The sequence below is a fragment of the Stenella coeruleoalba genome (genome assembly GCF_951394435.1).
Source record: "Stenella coeruleoalba genome assembly, chromosome: 5".
NCBI lineage: Eukaryota > Metazoa > Chordata > Mammalia > Artiodactyla > Delphinidae > Stenella > Stenella coeruleoalba.
In genome coordinates, this window is record NC_137150.1 from 48,535,022 (window position 1) to 48,551,903 (window position 16,882).

At 41.7% G+C, this 16,882-nt stretch overlaps 1 protein-coding gene across 1 annotated transcript; it reads left to right on the forward strand.

The window, feature by feature from the left end:
• Positions 1 to 2,824: 2,824 nt before the first annotated feature.
• Positions 2,825 to 15,265, forward strand: LRRIQ4 (leucine rich repeats and IQ motif containing 4; the record flags this gene model as incomplete). Its single annotated transcript, XM_079922633.1, has 5 exons — positions 2,825 to 3,844; positions 8,433 to 8,606; positions 10,060 to 10,198; positions 11,247 to 11,443; positions 15,113 to 15,265. The coding sequence occupies 5 exons, from the start codon at positions 2,825 to 2,827 to the stop codon at positions 15,263 to 15,265; spliced, it is 1,683 nt and encodes a 560-aa protein (XP_079778759.1).
• Between the last annotated feature and the right edge of the window lie 1,617 nt (positions 15,266 to 16,882).

A 16,882-nucleotide genomic window follows, 5' to 3' on the forward strand; every position in this document is an offset into this window, starting at 1 on the left:
AAGCACAGAGTGGCACTAGCACAGATAGGGCGCGAAGGTAAGGGAGCATAAAGAGGCTTGTCGATCAGTCTTGTGGAGGGGTGGGGGCATCAGGGAGGGCTTCTTGGAAGAGGTATCATTCTGACTGGCCGGGGTGAACCTGCCAGAGGGCAAAACTGCTTTGTGCGTTTCTGGAGATGTGCAGGTTCTTGGGGCTGCCCAGATGAGCCCAGACTGTGTATTGGGGGCGAAGGGGGAGCTGTGTGGCAAGCGAGGCCAGATCCACGTGGAGTCCTGTGCATCCTCTGAGAAGCAGAGCTGTTATGGGGCAGGGCGCTGGGAGCTCTCAAATGGGGAACAGCTGATGGAGGATGGATTTGACACGACCTAGGGGAGATGCAGTATGAAGCAGCTCAGGAGAGATCATAAAGCATCAGCTAAGACTGGACTTTGGGGAATGAGAAGGAGACAGAACCCAGCGACAGTTACAGGGTAACATGTTCAGGATTTGGTACTTGGGCCTGGGGGAGAGAAAAAAAGGAAGGAGGGAAGGAAGGCCCTCTATTTGGGGTTACCATAGATCGAAGAGAAGTGGAAGGCCCCTGTAGAGCAGCGGTCCCCAACCTTTTTGGCACCAGGGACCGGTTTCGTGGAAGACAATTTTTCCACAGACGGGGGTTGGGGGGGGAGGTATGGGGGGGTGAAAGGGGCGGGGGATGGTTCAGGCAGTAACGTGAGCGATGGGGAGGGCAGATGAAGCTTCGCTCACTCACCGCCACTCATCTCCTGCTGTGCGGCCCGGTTCCTAACAGGCTGCGGACCGGTACCGGTCCATGGCCCCGGGGGTTGGGGACCCCTGCTGTAGAGGACTCTGGAACCAGTCAGAGACTCCTTGGCCTGAGCAAAGGTGTAAGGAAGATCCTCAAGGTAAAAACAGGCCAGTTAGGAAGACAGTTCAAAGGTGAAAAACAAAATGTCTGAGTCCTCTCTTCTTCCCACTACCCCACCAGCCAATTCCAGACCACCGCTCCACTGCCAAGAAATTGTGCCAGGCAAGGCAGAGGTCTCTTGAAACCCTGTGCCTCAAGAGATTTTTAAGCATCACCCACAGATTTTAAGCATCACTTGTATTTCTTCAGATTACACATGATGATGATAGAAAAGACAATTATATTTTCATTTATCCCACGTGCTACCAACAAAGTTGAGAGGTAGCCTGAAATACTCAAGTGTGAGTGTAGGTGCAATTCAGCACCCGCCCTTCCCTATTCCTCCCTTAAAGTATTTTGAGTTAAGAAAATAGGGGAAAGAGAGGTTGAGGATTAATTAATTGCTGCTCCAGGGGAAGGGAAGCATACTCTTCCAAAGGAGCAAGAAGGGCAGAATTAGACTTTTGTTCTAGAGAGTGACTAACAAACAGGGTCAGAACAGAATAACCAGGAAAGAGCTGCTTTAACCAGGCAAACAGCACCTACAGCACTGTTCTCCCCATCTGCCTTAGCAAAACAAAACAGTATTTACACAGAACGACAGCCTGCAATGTCAAAATGCATATCAAATAGGATGGTCAAAAAGACACCACATGTATAGCTCATTTCCATTAATACCTTTCTCATCACCCCCAGTGATTTCCAGGTATGGAGGAGGGATGTAGTTTGGGAAAAAAAAAAACCCTCCCTGATTGGAGGGTAGGGGAGCAGGGGAGAGGGATGCTGAGTGGATTCACTGGGTGCTTATGTGTCAAGAACTCGGAGTAGAGGTCTAACTCGAATCTGAGATTTCTAGAAGTCAGAACCAAAGAAAATATGTGAGGATGTCATTGTTCCTTGTCGTCTCTCGGTGTCCTAAGGGATTAGTTCCAGGACCCACTCGGATCCCAATATCCGTGGATGCTCAAGGCCCTTATATAAAACAACATAGTATTTGCATATAACCAATGCACGTCCTCCTTGCATCCTTTAAATCACCCCTAGACCACGTATAATACCTAATACAATGTAAATGCTATATAAACAGCTGTAAATACCATGTAAAAGCTATGAAATAGTTGCCAGGGCACGGAAAATTCAAGTTTTGCTTTGTGAAACTTTCTGGATTTTTTTTGGGGGGGTGGTACGCGGGCCTCTCACTGTCGTGGCCTCTCCCGTTGCGGAGCACAGGCTCCGGACGCGCAGGCTCAGCGGCCATGGCTCACGGACCCAGCTGCTCCGCGGCATGTGGGATCTTCCTGGACCGGGGCACGAACCCGTGTTCCCTGCATCGGCAGGTGGACTGTCAACCACTGCGCCACCAGGGAAGCCCTCTACTGGCCTTCTTTACATCCACAACTCTCTGGGGGATTTAAGGAAAAATGCAATTTTTGTTTCGTTTTTTGGCCACGCAGCTTGCGGGATATCAGTTCCCTGACCAGGGACTGAACCCAGGTCATGGCAGTAAAAGCCCAGAATACTAACCACTAAGCCACCAGGGAACTCCCCAAAATGCAGTATTTTAAAGTACTATTTTTTTCCTAATGTTTTCTCGGTGTTTATGGTAAGATCAATGATCTTTTGCAACCTTCCACATCCAACCTGAAAATAGAATCAAAAGAGGCATTTCTAAAAATTGAAATTAGACAATCCTTCTTTTAAAATATAAGTCAACCTGTTAGGAGAAAGAGGGGTATTCTCCCAACATGAAACACAAAAGCCTACGTTTTATGTTGTGTTGTAGTGAGCACTCAATTTAATCAACTAAACTTTATTTCTCTTAAGGATACCAAATCTGGTGGCAAGTAAACTAATATTTTTTTTGTTTCTTTTCACAATATTTCAGATTTTGAATATTTGAACTTTCCATCAGAATAATGTCAAATGACAGCACAAAATCAGAACATTCATCTAGAATTCATCAGAAAAATGATCCACAACAGGTCTCTGATAGAACATTTTTCATTGACGCTTCTAATCAGAGCTTGCTTACCATTCCAGCGGAGATTTTAGGCTTACGAGAATTAGAGGAAGTGCATCTGGAAAACAACCAGATTGCAGAAATCCCCAAGGATATTCAGCATTTAAGGGATGTCAGGATCCTCTACCTGAACAAGAACAAGCTGAAGAATCTGTGCCCCGAGCTGGGGAAGCTGAGCAACCTGGAGGGCCTGGACCTGAGCGACAACCCGCTCCTGGCCTCGTCCCTTCGGGTCCTCGGCGGCATCCGCAAGTTGCGTGAGCTCCGCCTCTACCGCACGGACCTGGCGGAGATCCCCACCCTCGTCTGTAAACGCCTTCACCACCTCGAGCTGCTCGGACTGGCGGGAAACCACCTGAAATCTCTGCCCAAGGAAATAGTGAACCAGACTAAACTGAGGGAGATCCACCTGAAGCAAAACCAATTTGAAGTTTTCCCTCTGGAGCTGTGTGGTCTCTTCAACCTGGAGATCATCGACCTGGATGAGAACAAGCTAAGTGCCATCCCAGAAGAGATTGGGAACCTGACGAAGCTGAAGAAGCTCTACGTGGCCTACAACAGCCTGCCTGCTCTCCCGGAGTCGCTGTGCCAGTGCTCCAAGCTGTCGGTGCTGGATTTATCCCACAATCGCCTCCACTCCGTCCCGCACACCCTGGCCGAGCTCTCGCAGGTGACGGAGATTGGGCTGAGCGGGAACCACCTAGAGAAGGTGCCGCACGTCCTTTGCAGGTGGACCTCGCTGCACCTGCTCTACCTGCACAACACCGGCCTGCGGGTGCTGCGCCGCCCCTTCCGACGCCTGGTTAACCTGCGCTTCCTCGATCTCAGCCAGAACTATCTGGAACGCTGTCCATTGCAGATCTGTGAGCTGCAGAACCTGGAAATCCTGGCGCTGGATGATAATAAAATATGCAAGGTACCGATCCCCTTCCTGGCTGTCGCTATGCTCCCACCAAGGGCCCTTCTGGCCCTAAGCTGGTGTAGTTCTGTGTCTAAACATCAGGAAATTCGAACTGAGTTTACGAGTGAAAATCCGGGGTTAACAGATATATCCAACAGGGTCACCATTTATGTTACTTTTCCTGCTCTGAATAGCAATAGTGATCATAAATGGTAGCTGATGTTTACTTACAATATGTACGTGCCGGTCACTGGGCTAAATGTTTTACATGTATTGATATTATCCCATTTAATCCTCACAATAACTTTTCGACGTGGGTGATATTATCCTCAATGATCTATGAGGAACATGAGGCATGGGGAGCTTAACTAACTTGTCAAGGCCACACACCTGTACATGAGAGAGTCAGGATGCCAACCCACAGCACTGGGTTGCAGGGTTCATGTTCTTAACAAGACTACCTCCTACCGGGGTTTCCTGAAACAGCAGAGTTCTCTGACACATACAGCCTTAGGCTTTAATGTTTCATTCACGGGAAACTGCAAAATCAGTTTGTCCCTAGAGAAACTCTCCCACATGTGTGCAGGGTGGTGTGTTCAAAAACGTTCATGGTAACATTGTTGATAATCATGACGTACGGGAGATAATCTAAATGTCAGTTGGTAGAGGAATTCGCAAGTAAATTGCGGTATGTTTGTAAAATGGAATACTACACAATAACTTAAGTGAACTGGAGTTATACGTGCCAATGTGGGTAGATCTCAAAAGTGTGATGTTTATTAAAAAGTAAAACACCTAATGGCAGAATATTATATCACATATAAATCTTTAATCACACAAAACTACATACACACAACACACAACACATTTTATGGATATTTTTATATGTAATAAAAGTATAAAAATATGTACTGGAAAAAAACCTCACAAAATTCCTAATAATGGCTGCCTCTTGGAAGAGGGAGGAAGTCAAGGAAATGAGGATGGGATCATAACTCAATTTGTTTGTTTGTTTTTGCGGTACGCGGGCCTCTCACTGTTGTGGCCTCTCCCGTTGCGGAGCACAGGCTCCGGATGCGCAGGCTCAGCAGCCATGGCTCACGGGCCCAGCCGCTCCACGGCATGTGGGATCTTCCCGGACCGGGGCATGAACCTGTGTCCCCTGCATCGGCAGGCGGACTCTCAACCACTGTGCCACCAGGGAAGCCCCAAGTACTCAATTTTAATTGCAGTAATTCATTTTGTTCATTAACGAAAGGTTTGGATGGCGGGTACAGATGCTTTTTTTTTTTTATTTTATGTTTTTATTGAAATATAGTTGATTTACAATGTTGTGTTAGTTTCAGGTGTACAGCAAAGTGATTCAGTTGTGTATATATATGTTTCTTTTTCAGATTCTTTTCCATTATAGGTTATTACGGATATTGAATATATCTTTTTTTTTTCATATTTGAAAATTTAAAAGAACAGAGTTCTGTTAAAAGCAAAAGACAACTGTAGAGAGAGAGAAAGGGAGGTTTGGAAATCAACAACAGTAACCAAATATTAGGTCTGTTTTTCCTAGCCATGAACAGCACTCTCATGTACTTCATATATTATAAAAGACCTAGCCTTAAAGTTGTTTTTTGTTCTTTTTTAATCTTTTACTTGACTTTCAATTTCTAGGACTTTGGGTTTTTTGTTTTTTGTTTTGTTTTCCTCATTGCTAGAGAGTTTCAAAACTGCCTTTCAGGAAGTAAATATTTTGATGATGACTTTAAGATTTAGGAAGAGAATCTAGGACTCAATCTCTACTTAAGTAGCAGCCCACCTTGGAGGATTTTAGAGGTTCTATGAGAAGCCCTCTGCCCGGCTCCCAATTCTTCTGCAGCTCATGTAAGAAATTCCTTTTATAGTGAACAAAGACTGTCATTCCACAGTTGGGAGTGAAAGGCTCAAAATATAAAGCACCCTTGGGAAGTTCACTTAAATCCTATTGAGTCACGAGTGATACCTAACCCTTCCCTGTGAGACATTTTAAGAAATCAGGGTGGAGGAGGGAATCAGACACAGATGGCTCCTTAACAAAGATTAGCCTCACCCAACACCAAGTTTTACTGCAAGTCAAACTGCACCTAAATGTGAACACGTTCAATGTTATTATGTTGAACATGAAAATCTCCATGTACCAGTGCTTATTATTCTTCAGTTCTTATGATGGTATTTCTGCGGCTTTTGTCTTCCTTTTTCAATTCCCTATTATGCCTCCAGCAACCTCCCAATGCATTTCTCTCCATAATGACACGTTGCCTTTAAGCCAATGCCTTTTCACACCCCAAAATTTGCCTCATGGGCTTCTGGCGCTAGAAGCCTGGCCAGTTGCTTTTTCTTTCCTAGATGGAGGCAAAAATAGCTAACTTTCAGTGTGTATCTAGATGGATTTTATTTGTATGGTATTGTTGACTGAAAAAAGACAGACAACCTAAAAGTTGAGAATTATGTTTTATTTGGTGGACAAAACTGAGGACTTAAGCGGGGGATGCAGCCTCTCAGATAGCTCAGAGGGTCTGCTCCACAGAGGGAAGGGAGGAGCCGGGATATATAGGACTTTTTGCAACAAAGACCAGGTAGTCGGAACTTCAAAAGATTACTGTTAAATAAAGAAAACCAAATTCTCAAGTTAAGGAATTTAGCGCATTTCTGTGTATGGGAAGATGCAAGAGTCTGGGCTCACTGAAATCATTCCTTTGATATGCACCTCAGCTATCTAGGGCCATTCTGAGTCTCCTCAGGGTGCACCGTGGAGGGTGACTGCAGTGGCTGAGGGCTTGGGAGTGGGCAGCCCATTTGTCTCCATCCTGAGTTCCCTCAGGGCTCACTGTCAGGTGGCTGCAACATCTTTTGTTTTACTGATTTGGCTGGTAAGATTTTTCATTCACACTATTAAGGGGGAAAATTCAACCTCAGAATGGCTACAGCTCAATTATAGTGTCAGCAATAATTGTTCTCATTTGACGCTTGGCAGGTTTTCTGTACATCCAAGTTTACCTACACTATACTTTGATATGACTATGATGGGATTAATTATTAGATCTTAAATATCCTGGGGGAAAAAATCTTTAAAATTCAATGGGCTTTTGAAAAAGAAAAGCTAAACCTATGAACGAAGTAAACAGTAATAAGAGTGAAATGACTAGGTTGTAATGAAGTGGTTAGATTGAAAACTCTTTCCCCATTATTTTGGACTGCATTGAATGCAGATGCTTCCCATTGAAGGGATCTAAGGGCCTGATGAAGAATTTTGAAATAGCCAAGAAGGAAAGCTTAAACATCAGTTTCCCTGGAGGTTGACTTGTTCTGAGTTTTTTTTTTTTTTTTTAATGTTAATAAATAAGTAAAACTGTAAGCAGTTTATAACTTTTTAAGAAAATGAACCCTCACACTACACAATAAAGAGAAAAATGGCTTATGGCAGATTCCAAGTATATGAGACTTTGGCCTGTAGGTCAAAAGAAAGCCCACTATAGAGATAATCTATTCACTAATTATTTACCTATTCCACCCATCTAGAGAGAGATTGGGTTGAGCCAAACCCTATTAACCATTGTCATGAAAAGTAGAGTGACAGATTAGGGAATGGGTGGGAGGAAAGCCCAAAGGCTGAAGCAGGGACCCGTGAGGAAGGATTTGCCAGGGAACTATATTTCAAAATGAGTTAAGGAGCTATTAAGACACAGAGTTGGGCCTTTTTTCCTACAAGAAAATAGGTATTTCTGTAACATAATCAATAGGGTGATTGTGTCACATATTTTAAGAGTGAGATTTTTCCATGTGGTTCCAGAGGGCCAGAAAGAGGCCAATAGGTGGATGTATTAGTGACACAGATTTTTGGCTTGACAGGAGAAGGAAATTTGGTAAGTAGTGGTCTTCAGCCAATGAGCTTTTCATCCCAGGAGGTGGTGTTTAAATATGGGCTGGATGGCTAGCATGGAACGTGTTCCACCACCATATTAGAGGATTAGAATAGACCTTTTTAAGGCCTTCCAACTCTGAAAGTCTGGGAGTGGGAGTCTGTGAAATGCCTGCCTAATACCAGGACAGATAGCCTTGGGATTCACTGGAGGGCAGAAGATATAACAGTAATTCATTTTTTCCTTCCAACTGAGATTTTAACTAAAGTTTCAGAATTGCTGAGCTAAAGCCTTTAAGGGTGAGAGGTCATGTCACTAAATGGATCAGTTCCAATAACAGAATTAATTATGAATATTATAGTTGCAATATTACACTAATAAGCGTAGTACTTTTTCTTTCAGTAGTGTCAAGCATTTGATACACTACAGCTTAAAAATTTGCAATAAAGTAGGTTAAAAATTGCTCTAGTTTTATCCAGTGCGTAAAAGTAAAGAGCAGAGAGGCTGGGGGAAAGGTAGAACTCCAGACTTTATATATCTATGAGTATAAATACTATATATGCAAACATATGGGCTAACTTTTCATCAGTAGGAGATGCTAAATTGCTCTACTTATTTTTTAAACATTCTGCCTCAAAACTAAAAGCCCAATTTATTTTCTTACTGTTAAAAATAATCTTGACCTGAAACTTATCTTTTTGGAATACTTCCAGTTACCGTCAAACTTTGGTTTACTTTCAAAACTGAAGATTCTTGGACTAACCGGAAACCAGTTTCCTTCCTTTCCAGAAGAAATCCTTTCTTTAGAGTCTTTAGAGAAATTATACATTGGCCAAGATCAGGGAGCCAAGCTTACCCATATGCCAGAATGCATTAGGAAACTCCAGGTAAGCCTCCCCAAACGAGCAGGCAAAAAATTATACGCCCTGATTCCTTAAATTGGCTGATACTGAGAAGACATGGTGTTGTTCTCACAGGTTGCATGTGGAATCATCCATACAAGATTCCTAGCTCCCAGCAAGCAGTCACTGTTGCACTTTGAGGCTCCCACTGTCTTCCTAAACAGCCCCGGGATCCATCCTCCAAGAACATTTTATTGTAGTTGCTCTTGGATATGTCAAGCCATACTTGTTTCTACTGTGTGCTTTGGCATGTTTTATTTGCAGAAACTGAGCCATACCACTTTGCAATTAATTTCCACTTTTAAAAACTATTCCCTGAAAATGATACTATTTTGAAGTTAAGGTATCATACAGATGACATGGCTGGGAGTCTGCATTTTGGATGGGACAGTCTGATTTCCCTCCCTGCATGGTGGAAGGCGTATCATGGTGTACTTAACTATTGCACCAGGTTCAAGCTGAAGATGGGTCCACAGCACTATGCTAAATCCTAGCAAAGCAATAAGATGACATCATTCAAAGTAGCCATACCAGTGTGTCTTTATGTATGCGTACTTTAAAGATTTTTTTTTTCATGTTCCTGGTGCTACACTTTAATAATGATAAACTAGGTGTAACTTTAATAATGATAAAGTAGGTGTAACTACATAACTCCCAGTCCTGGAACTGAGCAATGGCATGTACAGAACAGGTACGTCTCACCTATTCCTAATTCTCTATTCCTTTGCCCTGTGTTCACAGAACTGCTTTCATCAACTTGCTCCTTGTACATGTCACGCCACACTCTCCAAAATCTTAGGGCGAAATGCAAACATTAAAATCTTGCCCAGTGAATCTGAAAATAGTTAACCTATTCTCTGTACATTTTGGTTACATCCACTTGGGCAATGTTGGATTGATGTCTGTGGCAATTGCAATTCTGTAGCAACTGCCACAGAGAATTAGCTGTTGAAAGGAAGCAAATGATATTTGTAGTTAAATGATCCAAACTGTTTTTCCATAAAGTTCTCGTGAACCAAATAAACACTAGATTCCCATGTTCTCTTTTCCCTGCATACGTGAGAACCGCAACTGATGGCTTAACTCAAAAATAATTGTAGTTTTTGATGATGATTCTTTAAATGTGTGTTTTTCCCTTTACCCCAATGCATAATATCCCCATTGAAAGAACATGGAGGGAATTCCCTGGTGGTCCAGTGGGTAAGACTCTGCACTCCCAATGCAGGGAGCCCAGGTTTGATCCCTGGTCGGGGAACTAGATCCTGCATGCATGCTGAAACTAGGAGTCCACATGCAGCAACTAAGACCCAGAACAGCCTAAGTAAATAAATATTAAAAGAAAAAAAAGAAAGAACATGGGAACTCACAGGTGATTCTGGTTACCATAATTCTTTTATCAATGTAAGGGTCATTATGGTATACTCTCATGTTATTTCAGAGTCTTAAAGAGCTGTATGTAGAGAACAATCATCTCGAGTACCTGCCTGTATCCTTGGGATCGATGCCCAACTTGGAAATTCTTGATTGCCGCTGCAATCTGATTAAGCAACTTCCAGATGCCATTTGCCAAGCACAAGGTGAGGAATCTCTGTAGATCCACAGCCCAGTGGAGTTTGAGACCAGCGTTGAAGGCTTCCTTGCCCTACTAAAGATCAATCTCAGTGACGAGAGCTTAGACCTACCCCATCACCTCCTTGCAGAGCTTCCTAGTAGTGTGGGGAAGGCAGGTGCCAGGTTAGCACAGCTAAGAGCCTCACAAAGGCAATTAGATTGTTTATTAAGAATTGAAAAGAAAATAGCAACTGCTAAGAAAGTTAGCATTCATCCATAGAGTCATTATGCCATGAACAAGAATTTACTGAATACCTACTATCTGCCGGAATTTGGAGTTGGGGGTCCTGTATTAAATTTGCTTTAGGTCAATAAGTCACTTGAATAAAAGGAAAAGGATTGACCCAGAGTAATGAAATTAGCAAGGGGGGACTTTTGGAGCTACATGATTGACATGAGAAATCATACATGATTCGTATTTGAACATGCAAACATTTTCCACTAGGCTAAACCACTATTTGTAAATCCATCCATTCACTGAACAGGCTTTTGCTGAGATCCTACAGGAAACAAACAAAAACTTTTTCTTTGCCATAATGTGCTGAATCTTCAGGTTTATAGATGTGTTTTCAAGCTATGACTTATTCTTTAATGAAAGAAGGATGAAGGAATATGAGTGGAAGCTGTTGCCTGCCCATACCCATAGGACATAATTCAAAGATTAGCGGCAGGGGTGGGTATGAGGTACTCCTTAGTCATGCTCCAGACCATGCATTTTTTTTTTTTTTTTTTTTTCAGATCATGCATTTTTATCCTCTCTTTGATCCCTGGAGCAATGGAACGTTCTCAACATTTTTTAGTATTTACTATTTTCCTGTCTGTAACGCTGATTTACACTGGCTCCAACAACTTTGAGTTGTTATGAAAAAGAGAACTTGGTTTGCCTCATTAAATGTGCCGTCTTTTGTTACATGGCATAGGAGGAAACATTTCAAAGTGATTGGACTCAAGAATGCATGCTTTAATTTTGCTTGTTTTTAAGACAAATTCATTATTTAAAAAAAATCATTTCAGCTTTGAAAGAATTACGGCTCGAGGACAACTTGATCACCCATCTTCCAGAGAATCTGGATAGTCTAGTGAATCTAAAAGTTCTGACACTGATGGGCAATCCCATGGAAGAACCCCCAATGACAGTGTGTGCCGAAGGCGCTGAGGCTGTACGGGCGTACCTTAAAGAAAGAAGAAATATGAAGACAATGGCAACAAAGGTAAAATCAGCAAAAATTTTGTATAACGTATTCACAGTTGCTTGGAGTGGGATTAGTGTTAAACTATAGATATATGAGGCTGCTCTTTACACATCTATACCTTGAGAATAGAGATTCTTATTTACTTTTATATCCCCAGGGCTAAGCGAGAGAGTTTTTAACATCATCCTAGCATTTTTTGTCTTTTCTGTTCCTTTTCTCTGTGTCAGATGAGAAGCCGACAAATAGGCAAAAGAAACCAAAACTTCAAATTCCCAAAGTATCTAAAACTGTTGGACTATTCACTGGAGTGAAAAGCTTATGTTAACAACGTCAGTAAGATGAGACTGAAAAATTAGAAATGAAAGCATTTATGGATCAGAGGTCTAGAGACCAGAGTTCTGCTCTGCCCCTAACTTAGCATCAAAGGGCTAAGAGCCCTGTCACTCTCCTCCTTGCCCACCAAGCCCATTGAAACATAAGGATATCCCAGACAGCCCAGGAACGTGTCCACTTCAGTCAGTATTCAGTATTCTTCATTCAACTGGTCCAAACCCCCATCATCTCAAACCCAGATGACTGCATTAGCCCTCCAACTAGTGTCCCTACTTCCTCACCTGCTTCCCCTGTGATACATCTTCCACTCAGCAGTCAGACCTACGCTGTTAAAACCTAGGTCAGATCTTGCCATGCCTCTGCTGAAGTGGACAACTCTCCATGTTACCTGAAATAAGAGTTAGTCTTTGGTCTGTAAGACCCTTTATCAATGGCCCTCAATCATATCAGACCTAACATCCTCCCTTTCCTGGTAAATATTGTGTGATACCTCCTTTACGCTTCTGAAATTAAACTCATAGATAATATAAGCTACCACAAACATAATTTTAATAAATCAAAATAATGCCCGAGCTGCAACATAAAGGAAAAAAGTTTATGTTAAAATATTAATTTTAATATGTATATACTCAGGAATGAAAATAATATTTGGGGGATATTTCTTAAAAGCATTTTGAAAAGCCATGCACCCTCTTGCACATTTTAAAATTGATATTTAACCTTTTTTGTCACTAAGTTTAAATCATTGCAAAGGATTTACTTTCCAGTGAATTTTACATACTGACATCTTAAAATAGAGTTGTTATATCAGTATTTTAAATGTATCCAATGGAATCTTAAGTACCATTATGATTTGGTATGTCAGTAGACAAGTTCTTATCTTACATGCAAAAATTTTATGTCATTTCTTTTTCTTCTTGAACGTGTATTTCCATTCCACTTTCCCCTCAGAATTAACCTTAGTGTGTGTGTGTGTGTGTGTGTGTGTGTGTGTGTGTGTGTGTGTGTGTGTGTATGTCATTTACGGATCACCTCATACTTCTAGGCTACAAAAATATTTATATAAATTAAAATTTTAAATTAAAATTTTCTTCTATGATCACAGTGTTGTAATGTTCTGGATTGAGTCTTAGTGAAATTAGTAGTAGTATAAAATTGACCAAAACAATATAAAATCTATTATAAATTTTGATATTTAATTATTTGACTTACAGGAGTTTTGGAAAGACTTTTTCACATAGTTTATACATTCTTGCATAACTATTAATTATTGCTAGAATGAGATAAAGTTTGGCATCAGTTCCATTCTTATTTTTTATTTTACAGATGAGAAACCTCGTTTAAATTCTTAAGTTGACAAGAATGGAAAAAGGTGTTTTTTTTGCCTATATTGTTTTGTTTTAAGTGACAGGGCCTCACATATCTCTGAACTTCTTCCAGATATATCCCCCAAAATAGATAGCAGGCTCTAAGCTGACAAATTAACTTCACTTTTCTTGAAGGCAAAGAGCCGGAAACCACCTGACTTATAAAAGGATTGGTTACCCAGTCTTTAGAGCCAACATCAATATTATTATTATTTTAATACATTTATTTATTTTTGGCTGCATTGGGTCTTCGTTGTTACGTGCAGGCTTTTCTCTAGTTGCAGCGAGCAGGGGCTACTCTTCATCATGGTAGGTGGGCTTCTCATTGCGGTGACTTCTCTTGTTGAGGAGCACAGGCTCTAGGTGCACAGGCTTCAGTAGTTGCAGCACATGGGCTCAGCTGTTGTGGCTCGCGGGCTTAGAGCACAGGTTCAGTAGTTGTGGCTCACGAGCCCAGTTGCTCTGTGGCATGTGGGACCCTCCCAGACCAGGGCTCGAACGCGTGTCCCCTGCACTGGCAGGCAGATTCTCAACCACTGCGCCACCAGGGAAGCCCCATAAATTTGTTTTCTAAGTCTGTGAGTCTCTTTCTGTTTTGTAAATAAGTTCATTTGCATCTTTTTTTTTTTTTTAGATTTATAAGGGTTTCAATTTAATGAGATGGTCAGGGTAGGCCTCATTGGGAAAATGACTGTCTTAGCTCAGGCAGCCATTACAATGTATCATAGCTTGGGTGGCTTGAACAACAGAAATTTATTTTCTCACAGTTCTGGAGGCTAGAAGTCCGGGATGGTCCATGGTGCCAGCATGGTCAGTTTCTGGTGAGAGCTCCCTTCCTGGCTTGCAGACAGCTGCCTTCTCACCGTGTCCTCACATGACAGAGAAAGAGCAAGCTTTCTGATGTCTCTTCTTATAAGAGCACTGATTCCATCATGAGAGCCTCACCCTCATGACCTTATCTAACCTCATTACCTTCTAAGGCCCAATCTCCAAATACCACCACATTGAGCATTAAGGCTTTTCAACATACGAATTGCGGGAGCAGGGGACACAATTCAGTCCATAGCAATGACAATTGAGCAAATTCTTGAAGAAGTGGAGGGGTGAACCATCTGAATATTAGGAAGAGTGTTCCAGGCAGAGGAAGCAGTAAAGGCAAAGGCCCTGAGCTGGAGCAGTGCCTGCGTGTGTCTGCATTGCTGGAGCAAGTGAGCAAGGGGGAGACAGTTAAGAGATCAGGAGGGAGGGGCAGATTGGATAGGGCTTTGTAAGCCATTGCAAGGCCCTGAGTTTTGGGGGGTGGTGGTTGTTTGTTTGTTTGTTTTTGTTTAAGACGTGGATTTATTTAGAGAGATACACATTCCATAGACAGAATGCCGTCCATCTCAAGAGGTGAAAATGACCTTGGTAGAAACATACTCCACAGACAGAGTGTGGGCCATCTCAGAAGGTGAGAGGCCAGGACTTGAGTTTTTATTCTGAGAGAAACAGGGAGCCACTGGCAGGTTCGAAGAGTCTACTACAGAAGAGATTTCCTGAACAGGTGCGAAGGAATAGGATCTCAAGAACAGGTAAGGGCCGCCTGTAGGTAGGAGCGCAGGTAGTCCAGGAACAAGAGGAAGGCAGGGTACAGGCATACCCATTCCCCTTGCTGTGCACTGTCACCTCCGCCATCTGGCAAATTATACAGTCATGTATTTATTGTTTATCGTCTATTCCCCTCACTGGGATGTGAGTTCCACAGAGTCAGTGACATTGGTATTTAGCTGCTGTTTCCCAAATGTCTAGAACAGTGCTTGGCACATAAAGCACCAAATACTTGAAAAATGCTTTGCCTGGATGACTGGCCAAGTGAGAAAGAGAGAAAATAAGGTTCAGAGTTCTAGTGACATTCATTCTCCACATCTTGAAAACTACATACCAGAACAAAGAGCTGTAACCATCCCCAGTCCACTGTGGTACGAGCTGATGCTGTTCTTGTTTTCAGATTCAGGCATGGTGGCGTGGAATAATGGTACGCAAAGGATTTGGGAAATTTGAAGACCTGCTAAAATTGCAAAAGAAGGGGAGGAATTCTCCAAAAGATAAGAAAGGAAAGCAGGATGTAAAAGGAAAATCTGTCAAGAAAAATAAGAAATAATTCTGTAAATGTATGAATTGAGGTAATGAACCCTGATGGATTAAGAATCTCTAGGAATTAGATGCCTACCACACAAAAATTATTCACAGAGTTATGGTTATATATAAAAATAAAGGTTCTTTTACTGAAATGTTGATGGATAAAAATGCTATGATGACTGGGAATTGCTTCAGAATAATATCAGGGAGAGGTAAATGTGAAGAATCCAACTGAAACAAGATTGGCCAAAAAGAAGCATGTGATAGGTACATGGAGGTTCACTGTACTATCATGTCTACTTTTAAAACTTTTAATTATGAAATAATTCACAGGAGGTTCCAAAGAAATGTACAGGGAGGTCCATGCATCCTTCACCCTCCCTCAGTGTTGACATCCTACATAACTATAGTATAGTAACAAAACCAGAAAATGGACCTCACTACCAGCCACAGAGCTTATTCAGATTCCATCACTTATACATGCACTTTTGTGTGTGTGCATGTGTGTGTCTGTGTGTGTGTGTAGTCCAATGCAATTTTCTTACATGTAGCTTTTGTGAAGCCACCACCACAGTCAAGATACAGAATTGTTCTATCAATCACCACCAATCTCCCTTGTGCTATTGCTTTTAGTCACACCTACCACCTACCCCTCTTCCAATCCCTAACCTGTAATTTTGTTATTTCAAGAAGATCACGTAAATGGAATCACATAGTATGTAACATTTGGGGACTGGCCTTTTTATACTGTATAAATCACTTCCAGTCCATCCAAGTAGTGCAAGTGTCAATAGTTCATTCCTTTCTGGTTGCTGAGTAGTATTGCATAGTTTGTTTCACCATTCACCCTTTGAAGGGTGTTGCTCTGTTTCCAGTTTTTGGCTAGTATGAATAAAGCTGCTATGAACATTTGTTCATAGGGTTTTGCATGAGCACAGGTGTTCATGGAATTCATGCGAATGCTGAAAGAAGTGAAGAATCATTACCTAAAACATCCCCATTTATACCACTCAAGACCTCCTCACCCCCTTTTTTTTTTTGGCCACACTGTATGGCTTGTGGGATCTTAGTTTCCTGACCAGGGATTGGACCCAGGCCAACAGCAGTGAAAGCAGCGAGTCCTAACCACTGGACTGCCAGGGAATTCCCATGATGACTTTTTCTTTTAGAGTGGTATTGATTTCAAATTCTACGTGTCTTTCAAGCAATGATTGCAGTATGAATTATTAGTGTAGCAAGAAGAAAGCAAAACATAACTTGACTGGAGCATATCAGAATAGAAATGTGTGAACAGACCCCTCTGCCATGCAATGAATTTCATGCTCTAGTAAGAGAAAAATAAAAAATTCCAAAAATCACTTAGAGCAGCACAGAAACTTTAATGAGTTAAGTAGGTTTTATGTGGCAAATTCCATGCCAAAGAAATGCTCAGAGGTAATATGTTAATTTGTTTATTTTAGCAATAAAATATTTTACTTTATTTTCACAAGGTATTTTTTGATACTGGGTTTTGAATTTTCGACCACTTTTAATGAAGATTTGTATGTCAGTGGCCATTATTAGTGTTCATGGTTTATATCTGAGATAAAAGCCAAGAGAACAAAAAATAATATACCACTGAAAGGAATACTTTCTGATA